General features: G+C 37.7%; 1 protein-coding gene across 2 annotated transcripts in view; it reads left to right on the forward strand.

Moving 5' to 3' along the window:
* Nucleotides 1–14,854: 14,854 nt before the first annotated feature.
* prima1 (proline rich membrane anchor 1) overlaps nt 14,855–18,917 on the forward strand; it is a 39,473-nt gene continuing 35,410 nt past the window's right edge. Inside the window, exons 1-2 of one of the 2 annotated variants that reach the window (XM_039693424.2) lie at nt 14,855–15,670; nt 16,464–16,614. In XM_039693424.2, coding sequence (XP_039549358.1) covers nt 15,578–15,670; nt 16,464–16,614 — 244 coding nt within the window. In that variant the 5' untranslated portion in view covers nt 14,855–15,577. The remainder of the gene's footprint in view (nt 15,671–16,463; nt 16,615–18,917) is intronic. The other variant, XM_039693426.2, reaches the window with a different exon arrangement.

Below are 18,917 nucleotides of genomic sequence, written 5' to 3' on the forward strand. Positions count from 1 at the left end.
TAACTTCCGCCGATCATAGAGTCCAATGCAATACCGAGAATTTATATTGAATTTTATACTCCATGGTTATACTAATGAAACGTTAGTCACAAAAACAGATAAAACAGACACCCCTCGTTGTGTTTATGCTTCTTTTTAAAATTATATTAAATAAACATAACTATATATAAAATTACATCTAAACGTATGTACGTTTCGTTTCAAAGACGGGAGGACAGTAAATATTGAAGACTCTGCCATAATCCCGTTTTCTCCGGTTTTCCTCCCCTTTAATCTACACAACCGGAAATGGACGAGCATCCTTACGTCAAATGCGGAACTTATGCGTGCATATAGCCCATTGGTAAAGTACCAGTAAAGGTATTGGTTACCTTTCACTAAACATATTTAGATATATTAAAATCGTCTTCCATTGCGATTTCCTGTATATCTAAATATGTTTAGAGCTTCACAGTGAAAGGCAAAACTTCCAAAATCTCTGTGTAAACAATGAGTGACGCGATCACTTCCGGCAGAACGTTGGACATGAATGATTCAGTTGGACATTGGACAACGGATTCAGATCAGTTGGACATTGCTGTTGTTAAACGAGGTAAAAACGATATAAATACTGTTTGTTTTCTCACACAAACCACTCTCAGGCCATCAATGTGTACTTACATTTACGAGTCATTAAATCATGTTAAATTTTGACTTCTCTGTGCATGCTCTTTGACGTGGACCTGCATTAAATGACTGACACACCAACGGTTTGACCGAAAAATGTCAAAATTGAAAATACTGTGGAAACAAAGACACCTACATCTTGGATGCCCTTGAGGTAAGCTAAAACATATCAAAAATTAATTTCAAAGTGAACTATCCCTTTAATTGTCCTGTTAGCCCCAGCCTTGTGTTTTCCCTCAGTGTTTGTTAGTTGTCGTCCATGTATGGTTGTGTGTATTTGAATTCCTGGAGTGTTTTCCTTTGTTCCTGTTTGTTTCCTGGAAGCTCATTTTGTAAATAAATTAACTACATGGAAGTTCCTGTGCCCTCGTCTTCAGCAAACTGCACAAACCTGACATGACCTCTTTAAGAACAATCAATTCTGTAATATGCAATGTAGTTGCATTGCTCTAAGATTTCCTCCCAGATGACAGACAGACAAACAAATATTAATTAAATTAATAAATGTAAAAGGGTGCTGAATTTGTCCTGTTCTTTGTCCAAACTTAATTCTTTTATTAGGCTGAATCTAAACCTCTTAGGAAGTTTTGCTAGAATTTGATGAAATGTATAACTATATTATAAAGATAGATTCTTTTTGAAGAATTAAAAAATTAGCTATTTAATTAGACGCTTTAATAAAATTTAACCTTTTTGGATTGAAGTCCAGACAGTGTATAGCATTATGAAGAATTTATGTCACATGCCCAAACACACAAACAGGCATAGCCCTAAATGAACCACATCCATATTTAGGGTCATTCCCCAAACAAGTCACTATCACATCCGAGCGGCAGATTATTAATAGCACACAGGGCACAGAATAAATAGACTGGAATCCTGTCCAACCCAGACCGTAGCTGAGTGCCCTGTTTTAATACAGCCCCTCTAAATTTAGCCAAATGAATAAGGCATCAAGCTATGTTTTCATTTTGGCCTCTACTTTCAAACTAAAAATAGTCATCTAAAAGGTTCATAAATATAGACATAAATCTCAGTTATGACCAGTATAAAAATAAGTATGGCCAAAAAAAAAAGAATCTCCTCCCTTTGTGTTATTATCATCTCCCTCTGTCTCTTACATAAGCCTATAGTTTTGTTTCTTATAATTTAGAGTCAGCATGAAGACTTGAAAGGGGGAAAAAATCATTGCTGAAACTGCATTGCCATTATCACAGCTTCACAAGAGAGATAAATGCTATTATCAACATTTCACTGAAGTCACTGCTGGGTTTGGTAAAGGCTACACGTAGCTTTGTCATATGAAAAAGCTGACAAATCAAATCCATTCAAAGAGGCTTCGAAATGAAACATATGTTGCAAAGTCACACGTTCTTTTTGTTACAAAAGTTAAACAGCAATGGTGGTCAACATAAATCAGCATAAAGACAGCTAAAGTATGTCATTTTAAGGGTACCCAGATCACTTGGAGTTTTCAATGCCCCCAGCAGATGGAGCCTTTGTGTAAAAGACAGCAGTGCCATTTCTCTAACTTGTTCAAGCCTTAACCACAATGTCACTACAGGATGGTGTGTTATTTTTGGATCAAGAGCCTTTTGTTGGCAATTATTTTCTGCTTGATGAGAACATCTGTTAAAGAGCACCTTGTGCTACATTTTTGCCGAAGCTGCATTTAACAGTGACCCTGTGACTTGCAGAAATAAAACCGAATTGTCCCCGTCCTGAGAATACATTTAGAATGAATTGCTTAAATTGGGGCTCAGATCAGCAAATAAAAGGCAACATTACTGATATTCACACCAATAACACAACTGCAACACTGATCGGTTTTCTTTTCTTTTTTATTTCTTTTTTTCTTTTTGTTTTTTACAAAAGTTCAATAAACAAGAAGTTAATATTTTAGATGCAATAATAAAGGCCTAGTATGTATATATATATATATACATATATACTGTAAATATATATATTTATGAAGGTCTAGTAGGCTATATATATATGTATTTTTGCGATGCCAATGAAACTAAAGTCTAAAAAATGTCAAAAAAAAAATTAATTGTCAGGGCGAATGGGCATATGTTCACACATCACTCATATGTGTGCAATCACGTTTGGTACATCTGATTTCAAGGCTGAGTTCAGTCAATGGCTCTGCCTGACTGGGGTGCTATAGACTGAATCAAAATGACAAACGAGGAATGAAAACTCGGCTTAATTAGACCAAAGACAGCTGGTGATTTTATGCATTTGCAATTTTTACTGTTTGGAAATGTCAGATTTCTGCATGCATAAGTAACCAAGAAAAGGCTGAATAGGTGAAAGTGGGGTTGTGGCTGCATTGTTGGAAACAGAAGATTATCGGATTATCTTAATTTCAGTCATATTCTTATTTCAGTTGCAGCTTTGGGTGCATTTGGTTGTTAAATTTTGGATATTCTCTACGTAAAATGTGGATTTTTCATTAATGTTACAACCTCATTTATGTGCTGATGGCACTACTACTGATGATCAGTGATTTAATGAATGAGATGAGTGAGACCAGGACAAAAGCATGACTAGGACAAAGTGTCATTAGCAGAGAAACTGATTCAGTTAGACTGGACACAATCTGTGGTCAGCTTACACATTACTGCAATATTTAATTAGCCTGTCAGCATTCATGTGTGGTTTATCAGCATGTCCATTTATTTGTAAAATCAATCAGCTTTGTAATCAAACTATTTTAAGGTTTCGGCTTTGCAGCATCTCATTAACTCTACTTCTGCTTAACATCTGGTCTTTATTTGTTTGTAATTGACAGCCAGATTTAGTGCAGAAACATCAAGCCTCACTTTCTAAGACTTAATGTGTCCATGTTGTTATACATTTTCAAGGATTTATTTAAATTGCAGCATAATAGCTAACAATAGTTTTACATGTCCTTACGTCTAATACTAGTGCCTGTTTTTTTTTAGAAGATCTCATTTGTACGGGAGCAAACAGTCCATGTGCACGTTGAGCTTGACAGTGCTGCCATGCAGAAAATGACTTAACATTAAGGACTACATTATTTAAAGTTTGAGCAAGTATGTACTGTTCTAGACCACTATCTCTCATTCTTTTTCTTACACACACATTTTCTCACACACACAGTTGATGGAGATTTGTGGGATGCACATCCAGGGCACGAAGATGCTCTATTGGGTTGAGATCTGGTGACTTTGGGGGCCATTTTAGTACAGTGGAATCAATGTCATGCTCTAGAAACCAATTTGAAATGAATTCGAGCTTTGTGACGTGGTGCATTATCCTGCTGGAAGTAGCCATCAGAGGATGCTGGCCATAAAGGGATGGACATGGTCAGAAACAATGCTCAGGTAGTCCATGGCATTTAAACGATGCCCAATTGGCACTAAGAGGCCTTAAGTGTGCCAATAAAACATCCTTTACACCACCACCACCACCAGCCTGCACAGTGGTAACAAGGCATGATGGATCCATGTTCTCATTCTGTTTATGCCAAATTCTGTCAAATGTCTCAACAGAAATCGAGACTCAGACCAGGCAACATTTTTCCAGTCTGTCCAAACTGTTCAATTTTGGTGAGCTCTTGCAAAATGTCACCTCTTTTTCCTATATATATATATATACTGTATATATATATACTGTATATATATATATATATATATATATATATATATATATATATATATGAAGAGTTCAGATGCAAAAGCCTCTAAATGCCATTTGAAATTTTCTTCTTTAATGATGATTTTTATCAAACTTGTATATTTAAGTTCAGTAATTTCACTTAAATAACAATTAATAGGTAATTATCATTGCCATTTAAGTGAAATCACTGAACTTAAATATACAAGTTTGAAAAAAATCATCATTAAAGAAGAACATTTCAAATGGCATTTAGAGGCTTTTGCATCTGAACTCTTCATATATATATATATATATGAGACATGTTTTTTGAGCAGCAAATCAGCATATTACAATGATTTTGAAGGGTCATTTGACACTGAAAACTGGAGACTGAATTCAGCTTTTCCATCACATGAATAAATTACATTTATTTTAAAATATATTCCAATGGATAACTGTTATTTTAAATTGTATTTTTCCCCCACAATTTTACTGTTTACAAATAAATTGAGCCTGGCTAAGCATACAAAAGACTTATTTCAGAAACATTTAACAACATCTTACCAACTGCAATCTTGGGATGCAGAGTGGACACAGGTTCACATTCAAAGTTGTGACACCCCTTTGGAGGACAGTGATTCATGCCCTGTTCGCCACAGCCAAGTGTACCGCTGTGACAAGGTAAATCAGTCACATAATTGACCCTGCCAGATGCACCTGGCAGCATAAAGCCACTCACTGTCTTCCTTTCATAGCACAATCATGAATGCTCTCTGTCCTCCCCAGGCTTCCTGACTCCTCTCACAGCTGGGTCTTAGTTCTCAAAAAACTATTACATTGTGACTCAAGGAAAAAGTGTGTGAGTTTTTATTTTTATTTACTTTTTTTTGTCAATTTCTCTCATCTAGAAGAAATTATCATTGGTGCTAACCAATAACAGTGCAGTGAAAGAATTTCTTAGACTGAATGATGATAGGCTCGATTGTAAAATGTACAACATTAAGATTTTGCTGGGAAAAATTCACAACTTCCCTGCTGATGGTAATTTGCTAACAAACCCCAAAACCCTAAGCATTCAGTGTGTAACTTATCAAGCATAATTTGTGCAGACTTGAATGCATGCAGCTTCAAGAGAGAATGCTTGTGAGAATGCTAATGCAATAGCATTAAGAATGCTATCTTCTTTTAGCAAAACTGATGTTATTGGACATTACAATTTATTAACAAAACTGGTAAAAAAAAAAAAAATGTGTTAAAAAACGTTCAAAACGCCCTAGCAACCACATACCGACACTGCAGTGATGTTTTTGTATCGATATACTATATGCTTTTTGTTAATATTTTGAATTTAGGTTTTTATTTAGAATTTTTAGTTTTTATTTTAAATATTTGTAGTTTATTATTTATTTATTAGTTTTTGTTATTTTAGTAGCCTACTACAAGTTAATCTAAATGAACATGAGAAATTAGAGCTGCACGAAGCACGATTCTGGATTGAGATTCAAAATAGAGATCACGATTCTGAAAAGACAACTAAACAAACCAGTTTCGGATAAATTTTTTTTCCAGGTTCGGTTTAGACACGCCTCATAATCAAGGTCCTATGTAGCAGTATTAGACTTACTCGCAGAGCAAATCGAAATTTGCCAGAAGTTATCTGGGTTTTCCCAGTCTAGATAACGGCATCATTTTCAGGCCCCCGAAACGGAGTTGTCATGTAAATGAACGGCAAAAATTCATATATTTTTTAATTGAAAACAGTGTCATATAAACAAACCCTAAGACTTTTTAGTATGGGTGGTACTGGTAACCAAGAGATTTTATGAAATAAAAGTTAGAATAATATTTAGGAATGAAAACTTATTGTGTGCTGGAATTGATCTATGTCTAAATGATAATGTCTGACAGTCAAAAGATGCTCTTGCCTATCGAAGTTCAAAAATTCAACTGAAAGAGAAGCTTGGTTACAAAGAGAGGCCCTCAATCCCACAGCTGTGGATCTATGCCTATTACCATCACATTCTGTTTGCTCTCTTTCATCACGAAGGCCAAGCTGGAGCCTGGGCGTTAATAATGGTTGGGCTAACAATGCATCCATCTTTTCAAAGGCTCTTACCTGTAGATAATAAATGAAAAGAAGTCATTAATCCATTCAAAAGAACACAAGGACGGACATTGATATCTCAGGCACCATTTGATGTTTAAAAAACTCTATGTGATGACACTACAGAAGGTTGCATCACATTGTTCATGTTAATTTTTGCTATTGATGTCAGGCGGCTAGTTTTCAGGAAATTAAGCTTCTCCCCTCTGCAGACCTGGTATACCACGCTCAGCATATCCATCTCTGGAAGGTCTCTGGGCTTAAGCCCTGTTTGATCTTTTGCCATGGTCTGACATTTGATACTGTGACATTTTTCAAAGAAAAAATAGATTTAACCAAGGCAACTGTCATACTTGAGTCCTATTTAAAGGAACCAAACTGAGACCCCTTTAAAGCGATAGTCTACTCAATGAAAATTCGGTCAAAATTCGGCACAAGTAAAAATAAGACTAAAACAACATTTTCTGCTCATGTTTTATTCAATTCCTTCAGTCTAACAATTCATTTAGCACCCATTATGTTAAAAACAAAGCCAATTCTTTCCAAATAAATAGATTTAAAAATATATACTGCACATGCTTTTAAAAGTTTGAAAGAATTCAGAAAGAATTCTTAATAATTTTGAAAAGGTTTTTTTTTTCTACTTGAATATGTTTTAATGTTTTCCTGCTGTTAAAGCTGTCGTTTCTCCAGTCCTCAGATCCTCCAGACATCTTTCTGATATGCTGTTTTAGTGCTCAAGAAATTTCTCTAATTATTGTCATGTTGAAAACAGTTTGTTTTATCACTGATGATTTGTCCCAGTTGCACATTTGGGTGTTTTAGAAACCCTGTTTACTGTCACTTTTGATCAAGTTAATGTGTCCTTGTTGAATAAAAGTAAAATTTCACCCAAAAATATTCTGAACTTTTGATCAGTATCATATTTTTTATTTATGTTATATAGCTATTTTAAAAATGAGTTTGACATGCACTGATCTGAAATGCAAAAGATCACATCACTGATCAGGAAACAGTTTTCATAGTTAAAGAAAGAGCTTATAATTAGTTATTTCAAACAAAAAACCAAAATGGACTTAAATGCCAATACAGAGTATATAAACCTACTTTTACATGCTGGTGAAGATCAGACCAGCATGTATAATTTTGTCAATTTGGGTAATTTTTTTTTCTGGTTAGTATGGCTAAAAAAACACACAAAAAAACACGTTTTTCTCTGGCACAATAATTTCATTCAAGCAACACATATGTACATTTCTTGACTTATTGATGGCACCCAATTTCTTTTTTTAAAAGGACCGTCTCTGGAACCACAATTTGGAATGCTATTAAAGGTTGCTTACTTTGACATTTGTGGACATAAGAAAAGCCCAATATAATTTGCACATTTACATCATTCTCTAAACTTGAAGTTATTGCTTTAGTTAAAAGGTGTACTTCCTGATTTAGCAGCTTTGTATTAGTAGAAAACCTGTAGTATTTTCGAATTACCATGCTTTCCACCCTCATATCCCACTGAGACAAGAGATTTATGTATTTTTTGTCTGGCAAAAATCCTCAGATGATGCGAAAATCATCATTTTGGCCTTTTTAGTGTAGGCCTAGTAGGCTGTGTTATGTATCCTGACATTTGCACATGCATCGCCACAGAATTATCCATTTCAGACAGTACCGGACAGCCTCTGTCTCGTTCACTTCACGTCTGTGGGCACAGAGCGCACAGCACTTCAATTATCTATTACCTTATCAATTATCGCCGTAGGTCCGATGCAGAAGTAGCCTATATTTTTTGTGTTATGCATACATGTCTCCCTCATATTAAATATAAAACGCATGTGGACTGATAGTTTTCCAATGTCTGGGATCCTTTATCAATGCAGTATAAACAGATGTTTCAATATATTGGTATTAAATGCATTTTCTGAGAATTTATATTTCAAGTTTTTACTGAAAATGTTGAAATGCGCGCTATTTGGTCCATCAGTGCCATATATCGGAAAATATTTGAAATGGGTCAGACATAATTCTGACCACTTATTAAGTTTTGTTTTAAGTGAATTTCGTTTTGTATAAATTGTATCTTCATTTTAATCAAACATTCGAACATCTTTCTTAACGACAAATGCCTTGATCGCGGTTTTCTGTTCCTCTTTTAAAATGAATGCGCCGTCTAGAAGTTCTATAACAGACGGAATCTACACATCTAAATTCTCCAAAGGCAGCCATTCTTTGATGTAAACGAGATCAACCCAAGCGCTCCTTGGTGACGTGGGTGATCACGTTACTGTTGATCATCTGTCCATCATCACATAAAGCCCCCCCAATTTGATTGGTCCGAACAGCTCTGGTTCAGGCATACTTGCTTCACAACGGATCAAGTCCAGACCGAACTTCCCATCCTCAAATGTTGTGGGCGGGGCTAAGTTCGGCTGGCATCCAGGGTAGTGTAAAATTAAATGACTCTGTAATTTTTCACGTCAGTTCACCTCAGAATTCTTACAGTTTATTTATGCTCATGCCACAAGATCTAATTCATGGGCATTTACTAAAGTACTTACTTATGGCTACAAGACCCGGACTTCACCATGTTTTGAAATAATTAAATTCATCGGATCGGATGCAGAGATTAACAGAAGAGGTGAATGCAAAGACATATGATGCACTACCTCTTAATGATAATGCTAAAAGCTCCTGTAGATTACTTGTTATCTGTAAAGTGCCATTAACTATCTTTTGCTGTAGTGAGTGAAGCATACTTCAGCACTGGCACTTAAAGCTGTTCTCAGCTTATATTTAAAAGTTACCTTGACAGTTAGAAGAGAGATGAACTATAGACGATTAATCACAGAGCAAATATTCTGTGTCTATGATAATGAAAATGTTGGCCACTACTCTCAAAGAAGCTCAGAAAAACCCCCACAAATATTCAATTTGACAAAAAGGCACCATAAATATTTGTATATACAAGTTTGTATAAGTTGTATTGCCTCTATTTTCCATCGACTACGTTTCTAGGGCTTTTTTGGAACTTGACACTGCTGGTGGAGACGTACACTGCAAAGGGGTGCTGCTCACATGAATAACAAATTAGAAATGATACCTTATTGCTTTAATGCGGTTAATATTATTATATCAAGCGTAGCGTACGTTCTGGCAGGTCACGTTAATCAAGCTCGCATCAGCTGACTCTCTGATGATCCACGTCTACCTGATGGAATACGACGCCTATCTATCACTCTATAAGCTCCGTCAGTATTATCAGCAGCTATCGCGTTTCTCAGGAGCTAATTACCCTCCTCCATGCCCAGCTCCTCCTCTCGCCAAGTCAGCATTTGGCATTCTGATTCCCCTTAAATCAAAATAAATTCTCGAATTATGTTGCATTTTAAAATCTTGAATTAATGATATCTGCAATACATTAGTTGGTTCTATTTTGTTTACCCTAAGGGAGTTATTGTGTTGTCAATCATATTTGATGATAGTCGTCCTGACAGAAATAATACTTATATCATTAAAAAAACACGTTAAAATGGCCAGTACAACAAATAATGGCTGACGAAACAGTGATTCGGGCAAATGTTGCACAAGAAAGCTGATCCTTTTATCTACTGTATCACAGAACAGACTCTAGACATGCTCTGTAGTGATTTACTTCAAGGATTGCATGGGCTTGCAGAGGCTTTTGGCATCGCTACGTTTACACTGTCAGAAAGTGCAATGTGCTCTTTGGGAGCTGAGGGATACCTTGCTGGAGTCGCTTCTCTGCTGCTAGCTACTCAGTCTCTTCCACTCAGATCGATTTACTGTTGAAGCACAGGCCTTAAATCATAGTGCCATGGCTGTGCTGACTCCACTGCACTTCACTCCTTGACCTGGGGCGGAAAAAAACTCGGCAAGAAACGAATGGCTGTCACAACATCATCTATCACCACTGCCCCCTCCATCTCAGGACACAGTCTACCCATGCAACCCCCCCAGGACTTGGGCACTGTGCTTCAGCTGCATTATATCCAAGTGCTCTCCACAGGCTTCAATAGAGCATTACATCATGAAGAGACCATGCAAGCACAAAGAAATGATTTGCAACATGTTATTAGAGCTGACATGGAGTAATGCAGTGGTGTGGAAGTCTTATCTGAAAGACAAGAGTAAGAGGTAGGCTGTTGTTGTTTGATTAATCTAAAAGGCCTCAATCTTTTTCTCAATACGTTATTCAGCCTTACATGGATTGAGCGTGAGTAAATATTGACCACATTTTTTGGGCGAACTATCCCTTTAAGGCATTTTCACTCCTGTAGATCATTTGCTTTGTTCTGAAACAGGGACTTCAAATGTTACAATTTAGCAATTTGTCCTGAGTTCGGATGGCTTTCAAATGTGTTTATGCAGGTCAAATGTGAGTAAAATGGTCCTCTAAAGGGTCAGAGTGCACTTGTTTATGTTCCTGGATTCATGGCAGTCATCCATTAAGATTACCCACACATATGTATACGAATGTACCAAAGCCGTGATTTCCTTACTTATATACGATTTATCAATTAGGTCAGCATCAAAGATAGCTTTCTTTCAATGCACCTGTTTAAGAGAAAAGCAATGACTTGATGAAGAGGTGCTCTTTTATTTTAAACTGCAATCCAGCTCAACTGCTGTCAAGGTGAAGCAACAGTTATTGCTGATCAAATTAGTTAGTCAATATAGAGCAAGTTACCTAAATAATAACATATCCGTTTTTAAGTCAGCGTGTAGTGGAAGTTTCAGCCGACTTGATTTCAGTATCGTGACAAATTTCTGAGTGAAACAAAATATCAAATTAGAAATCAATGGGCGGGGCTTAATTTTATTATGTCCTTGTCATATTCAATATAACATTTATGGCAGGCACATAAATGAGGTTTATAGCAAGTATGTTCAATGTCTAAACTTTTCATTGAGTTGAATGATAAAATGGAGTACGATTATAGGACAACGTCATGTGGCTTTCATCAATAGTGTTTTCCAGCACACTTTTGAATTGCTTAGCCTAATTCTTCAGTCATAAAAAAATATATGTAGTATTTCCACATGAGTGACCGATTCAATTTAGAAATGAAGGTAATTGCAAATACGCTTATGAATGACATGCAAGATGGTCCTCATTTTAATTACTTTTCAGAAGATGGATGCAGCCACATTATTTCGTAAAATTTAACATTAACATTTTGTCCTCAACCACAAATCTATCAAACCTGGCTGTCCAAACGGATAAAAAATTATTAGTTTATTGACTGAGAGACATTGCACTCAAAAGCAATATCTGGCTACATTAAAAATAGTAAAACCACTAATTGGACTAACTCAAATTAATTGTATTGAGCCATAGATTACATCTAATAGTGACAGTATATTCATCAATGAATATTTGTCAGAAACATTGATTTAACATGGCAAAACAACCAGTTTATGCTTTAAGTGACCAAAAGACTAATTTCAGATTGTTCTCTCAGGATCAATGACATTTAAATATATCAGATTAACACAGATATAAATGTCTCTTGTGGTGCCTTTTGTCTTCATGCAGTAAAGGTACCAAAAATAGGATGAAGAGTACGTGAGTGCTATTTCGTTTATGATCATTTTAGATTGTGTTATGCTATCATCTTTCTTGAGTACACCTATAAAATGTCTTAAGTACAAATTCCCAGAGGTCTCTTTGATCTCTTTTATAACAACACCATTGACATAATGTCTACCGAGAGCACTCGGAAGCCCTGCAAAACTACTTTATTGCCATGAAGCTGGTGCCAACTTGAGGCAGAACCATGGGGTTGTTAATGTGCAAGGTTTCCTCAAACCATATTGAATCTATCAAGAGAATATCCACTACGGTCAGTTTGATTCACAATTCAATTTAATCTTCAGCAGAAAAAGCCCAGAATAGCCTAGGGGTTTCTTTAGGTAAGGAAGAACAAATGAAGGATTCAAGACCGGGAGATAACGGACAGAAATCGAAAAGACAGAGAGGAAGGAAAAAAATCAGCGTGAGCTCATCTTGATTGAACATAAGCCTAATGGCCTGGACTCAATTGAATGAACAATCAGACAGATCTACCTCAATGTACAAAGAGCCATCAATCTCTTTTTTAACTAGATTACAGCACCTTTTAGGGTTGGTCAGCAGGAAGGGGAGAGGACCGCTGCAGACCAAGCAGGACTATGGCATCAAGCTTTAGGATCAGCTATTGTCCGAATACATCCCTCCCTCTTCTGTGACCCCTATTCCTACTAATCTACTCTGCGGGATGCCATGTCTCAACTAATGAAATGGCATTAATTTGGACTAGAGCCTATCACTAAAACCAAGCACTCACAGTGATTCCTATTGACTACGTTTGTCCAGTACTTAGGAGAACGCATATGGTGCCTGTATTTCTAATAGCATCGTGCTGGTTTTCTGATTCTTTTATGAGAAGTATACCCAGGCAGGTAGATTTTTAATATTGGCTAAATAATACTATAAATTACTGTAATTACATTCAGATCATAGTTAAAGGTGTGTTTAAACTGCACTAAAATAATCCTGGTGGTGTTCACCAAGTGAATAAATCTAAATCTGCCAGTTCATTTTTAAGAGCCAATGAATGATCGCTGTGATTAAACAGAAGGAACACATTGGAGACACGGTGTCTGAGGTGCTGGCAGACTCTGACTCAGTCCATAAAACAAGACCTATAAATTAAGATTCAATTTATTCTGGGTAGAATTTATTGCTTTGGTGATTTACTAGAGCAACCTCATTTAGGATGATCACATCAGAGGGCTCCTCAGTCTAATTAAATCCGATGAAGGAGGGGGTTTCGTGCAAAAGTGTAAGCTGTCACCACACACTGCAGTTTGGTAGAGAAAGTTTACAAAAAATATAGTATATCGTCAAACCAGTTTTTTTTTTTCAGACACAAAATATATTTTTGATATTTAAGTAGGCTAGTACTGGGGTGCCTCAGGGCTCAGTGCTTGGACCACTCATCTTCTCCATCTACATGACAGCACTAAGATCTGTGATCCAGAAACATGGCTTTTCCTATCATTGCTACACTGATGACACACAACTCTACCTCTCATTCTAGCCTGATGATCCAACGGTATCTGCTCGTATCTCGGCCTGTCTGACTGACATTTCTGGCTGGATGAAGGAACACCACCTTCAACTAAACTTTGCAAAGTCAGAACTACTTGTGATCCCCGCCAACCCAACACTTCATCACAACTTCTCCATTCAGCTAGGCTCATCATCCATAACTCCATCAAGGTCAGGAACCTTGGGGTTGTAATTGATGATCAATTGAGCTTCACAGACCACATTGCTAGAACTGCCCGGTCCAGCAGATTTGCCTTGCACAACATTAGGAAGATCAGGTCCTTCCTAACAGAGCATGCTACACAACTCCTTGTCCAAGTGCTTGTTCTATCCAGACTGGACTATTGTTATGCTCTCCTGCGGCTGGTCTTCCAGCTTCCTCTGTCAAACCTCTACAACTGATCCAGAATGCTTCAGCCAGAGTGGTCTTTAATGAGCCGAAGAGAGCACACGTCACTCCTCTCCTCACAAAATTACACTGGTTGCCAGTTGCCACTGACGTTTGCCCACAGAACAACCACTGGCACTGCTCCCTCTTACCTAAACTCATTACTTCAGACTTATGTGCCATCCAGAAATGTGCGCTCTGCTATAGCGAATGTTGTCTTGTGGTACCATCTCAAAGAGGCACAAAATTTCTTTCTCGGACCTTTACCATGACTGTTCCCTGTTGGTGGAATGATCTACCAAACTCAACCAGAGCTACTGAGTCAGTAACCACTTTCAAGAAACTGCTGAAGACGTATCTTTTTTGACAGCACTTGATCCAGTAATACTAACACTTTCCTCTTTTCTCTTCTATTCTATTATTGAAAAAAATGTGTTAAATTAAACTGAGAGGGGTCATACACACACACACACACACACACACACACACACACACACACACACACACACACACACCAATGCATTATGTAAATTAGATTGTATCATATTGTAGCCTAATTAGAAAGGACCAATGTTTGTTGCATCAACCAAAAATCATGATTCAGACACAAGCCTAATTGTACTAAGTGTTTGTATATAGCCCACTAAAACCTGCACTTAGTTCCTGTTCATGACTTTACTACTTTGCTTCAATACTTTTTCTCCCATTTACAATTTATATATTTTTAATTTATTGTTTTTTAAGTCTTTTAATTAGAACTTTCTTTATGCTGTTAATAAAATCCCATTTAATACATGGATGGACACACACACAATCACAATACGTTGTTTAATTTACCACGCAAGCCAAGCTAAAATTAAAATTCTGCCACCTAAACAAAAGAGATGGATGGCAAACTGCCCCCCTCCCCCTCGGCTTTCTCCCTTACTGTCTCATGTGCTCTGTGCCTGTCTACTCTGCAGAGTACATTCAACTCGCCCCGAATACGCTCACTGTCGAACGCCGTGACCTAACCAGACATAACCCTAAGGGTCCTCGTTAAATAAATCTCTTTAGCTCAATCCAGAAGCGATAGAAAACGTGAGATTTCGTCGCTAATGTAAATGGCTATCACATTAACAATAGTGCGTTATCTTGGCGTGCGTTTCTCAGTGGACGCCTTCACGTCAGCTGGTGCTATAGAAGTAAAGAAGAGGTGAATCCACAGTTCTATAGGGGACCTATTTGAGCACCGGCGTCCGTGCGATTCACCGAGTCAACGTATGTTCTCCGTGCTGTTTTGAGTGTCCGTAACTTCTGTGCCGTGTACTGACATCATTGCATCATGCCTGGCAATAAATGAATCCTGATTCAGCGCTCTAACGTTACTCACATAGAATCGCGCGCGGAGAGAACTTTGCTTTGCAACTCTTGTGTGGATACGGCACGCGCCACGGCAGCGCGCGGAGGATCAACAACTTTCCTCAGAAACAGCGTTAGCGTCCTTCCTATGTCGCCTCAAACCCTTCCATGTCACCAATTATTGTCGCTCTAATTGGACGAGCATGTTTCAGACACCATATCTGCTCAAACTCGGGGAAAACATCGTTGGTAAGCCTTGAGAAGCGGATAATAAATGACTTATATGCGCCTCAGAGTCGCGTCCTCGCCAGGTGGACTGTGAAAAGACAGAAGAGGAATGTTTATCCGAAATTCCTTGCCGCTTAGTTTGGGTTTTTTGCCGCTTTTGCTCAGTCACTGTTTTCTCTCAGTATTTCTTCCTTTATTGCAGGTAAGTTGGAATTAGCAGTTCAGTCGTTGATAATAATTCATAGTGAAGTACAATAACGAACCGTCGCGAAAATGCACGTGCATAACAGTCACAGTTTTACGGATTATCTAACGTTAACTGTGCTGAGATTGATCATATATATATATTAGTTATTATCATATAAATTTACGTTTAAATACGTCACATATGTATTTTAAGTCATTAACCTACGACAATCAGTATGCTAAGGTTTGGGGAATGGTGTTTGAAGATTTCTCTTGAATGCACTTGTAATATTTTGATTTTAGCGTTACATTGTTGTATTTACTACTAGAATACTTTTTTTATTCTACTCTCCTCTCAGTTCCAGCACTTGTTAATGTAATGGAAATTGAACTGTTTTCTGTAGACTTGGCTTTTGGTCCTTTACTACTGTCTCATGTGACAACAGTGCTCACAAGACTAGCAAAAGTGTTTCCAGGATGGCCTATTAGGGGGAGGCAGTGTCAGGGTTCACCCCTCAATACTCCCACTCCTCTGGGGGTCCGAGGCTCTGCGGTGTGGGTGGGTGCTCTCTTTGAGAGACCTCAGCCTCCACACACCCTTCATTCTCCACTTTAGTGGGAGGGAGCTCCCATTCGTCAGCGTGCAGAGAGAAATAAGAGAGTGCTTGTGGTGTTCTCTGCATTGTAAATTCTAAGTACTGTTGCGAACAATCTCTTTTTACTATGCAAGTTTTTGCTGCACTATACATGGCATGGTGATGAAAGTGACAAAAGCACTAATCTAATTTGTGCTGTTTTATTCACCCTAGTTCGCAAGAGGGGAGCTCCAGAAGTCATGCTCTCGAACCACAGTGGCACTGCTGGAAGGAAGCTGCCAGTTGCCATGCCAGTGTAGGCCCTACCCACCGTTACCACCTCCACCCCCTCCTCCACCGCCCCCAAGGCTCCTGGCTCCAACTGGTGAGTAGCTCTGCCCTGTAATTATGTCTCTGCAGTCCTGATTCATAGTTTTCAGTAACGTGAGACCTGTAGGGCTAAACATCCATAGAACTGCTGCTCAGGCCTGTTATTTTTACATATGTTTCAAGCCGTCAATATTTAGATAACCTCTCTAAAGAAGCAAAAATAAAGATACGTGAACAAACTGCAAGTTTTGTCCAAAAGGACCCGCCGTAGTATTTCAATCACTAAAAACAGCACAGAGTTCTTAAATGCTTAACATGGCTTAATTTACTAAAGGTGCAGTCACATTACCTTTGCCTGGTGAAATTTCACTGGTGAAATCCAGCGGGAGCGGGAGTTTTGTGTGCAAAAAATTCCTGATTTAGTTCCTGATCCTGATTTTCATTCATGTTCAAGTTGGTCATGCAATTTTGCTGTATGATCAATAGAAAGCTGCTTGGTTTGAAAGTGACTTCATACATCGCTAGATTCCCTATGCTATGGACCAGGGATTCCCAAACTTTCCATGACAAGGCCCCCCAAATACCACTAGGTTCTGGCCAAGGGACCCCTTTTAGGCCCCCCATACTACCAACAATACTACAGGAAATGTAGAAATAAATAAATAAAACATCTAGGTGAACACCAGATTATGTGATGGTGTTTGATACCAGACAGTCAGGAAGATTATATAAATGCACCGATTACAATTTTCTTGGCCGATTCAGATTTTTCATTTAGTTTGACCTGGTGTAAATGCACTTATTGATTAACATGCAAGTGAAAAGCGCTGCTCGCGCTTGCAGTCTGAAACGGCAGTAATTCTCAAAGTTTCCTAAATGTGTGTTCTGTGTGCACGTGGGATGCTGATGTTGCGCGATGTTAATCATGCGGCACCTGAGTGCAATTGATATTTGTCGTGCCCGATCACGTGAAAATCTGCAAATTACTGTCACCAGTTGATCAATTGGTGCATCTCTAAAAGGTTGGCTTAGCATTAAAAGTATAATATTTAGATAGGCTATGCGACAAATTATTATAATGCTATTTTATAACGATACTCAAAAATAATAGACTTTTTTTTTTTTTTACATTTTTCTTACAGCATGCTGCAGCGCAGTTTTGAAAACCCCGGCAACGAACAATAGGTCTTTTTTGATAAAAGATAAATAACCTAGATAAATGTGTGCTATTATTTGATGCATATCCATAGTTGTGCAGAGTGTTGCAGCTAAAGTATTAGCGTGCTTGCATGACATGGAGGCACTATGCAATCATTTGTGTACTTTTATTTGTGTAAACTCGAATCAACAACTAAAGCTTTTTTAAAATAAAGAAAACAAACAAAATGCGCTTTCTGCCATCTCAGTTTCCGTCAACTGGAGCTTGTCACAAAAATGAACTGCAATTTAGCGTATAGGGTACTTGCCTCACACACATGATATCTATAGAAAGCTTGAAACTTCTACTTTTAAACAAACCAAGTCGATTCGAAAACATATACTCTCTCTGATTATATAATCCGCATGAAACTTGCATTTTCTCTATACTGAGTGTCCACTATACTGAGGAGATGGTGAGTTATTACTGTTTTCTTAGTCGGTGTCGACTGCAAAGATAAAGTTGACGATAGATTATTAAATCATTAAAATGACTTCTTGCTATTTTTTTTTCATAATCATTACTTTTACTTGTGCTTTGCTGCAAGCTTTACTGTATGTGTGCGCTTGAGTGTGGAATAGGCTATTATATTACACCTATATATAGCCTATTAAAGGCTCATGGTTTAGTATCCCACCCCCTCAGTATATATTTAAGTTATTAAATTAATGTAAATGTGTGATTAGTTGACCAATGGCTTGAATGTATGACTACTTGTTTTTAACCAGGGACAGCCTGTTACACAGTTTGTAAGCTCAAACCCATTTCTCTGCATCACCTCTGAAAGGTAGCTTTCTGTGTCTCTCAAATAAATCTTGCAATCTAGGATTTCCTCTAACAAGTGTGATTTTATCTCAGTTGTCATGTTGTCAGAATCTGCAGTGAGTTCAATCCCCAAAATGAATGAATTGGCTGTGGCTGCACGCTTTGCCAGAAAGACGGGCGAGTTCATTTAATCATTTTTTCTCCTTACTTTTGAAGGTAGCTTATAAGCAGTTTAATAGATTGCTCTTCTTGCTGAAACAATTTTCATTTCCTGACATTTCCCGTTTTGAGAAATGGACATGGCCGGAAGGTAGGTTGCTGGTCGCAATTGACACAAAGCTCAATCCGCTTTATTACAGGCGGAGGAAATTTTAGATTTGTCATCAGGGTTCCCT

The sequence above is a fragment of the Pimephales promelas genome, chromosome 13, assembly GCF_988280905.1.
Source record: "Pimephales promelas chromosome 13, fPimPro1.hap1.1, whole genome shotgun sequence".
Taxonomy (NCBI): domain Eukaryota; kingdom Metazoa; phylum Chordata; class Actinopteri; order Cypriniformes; family Leuciscidae; genus Pimephales; species Pimephales promelas.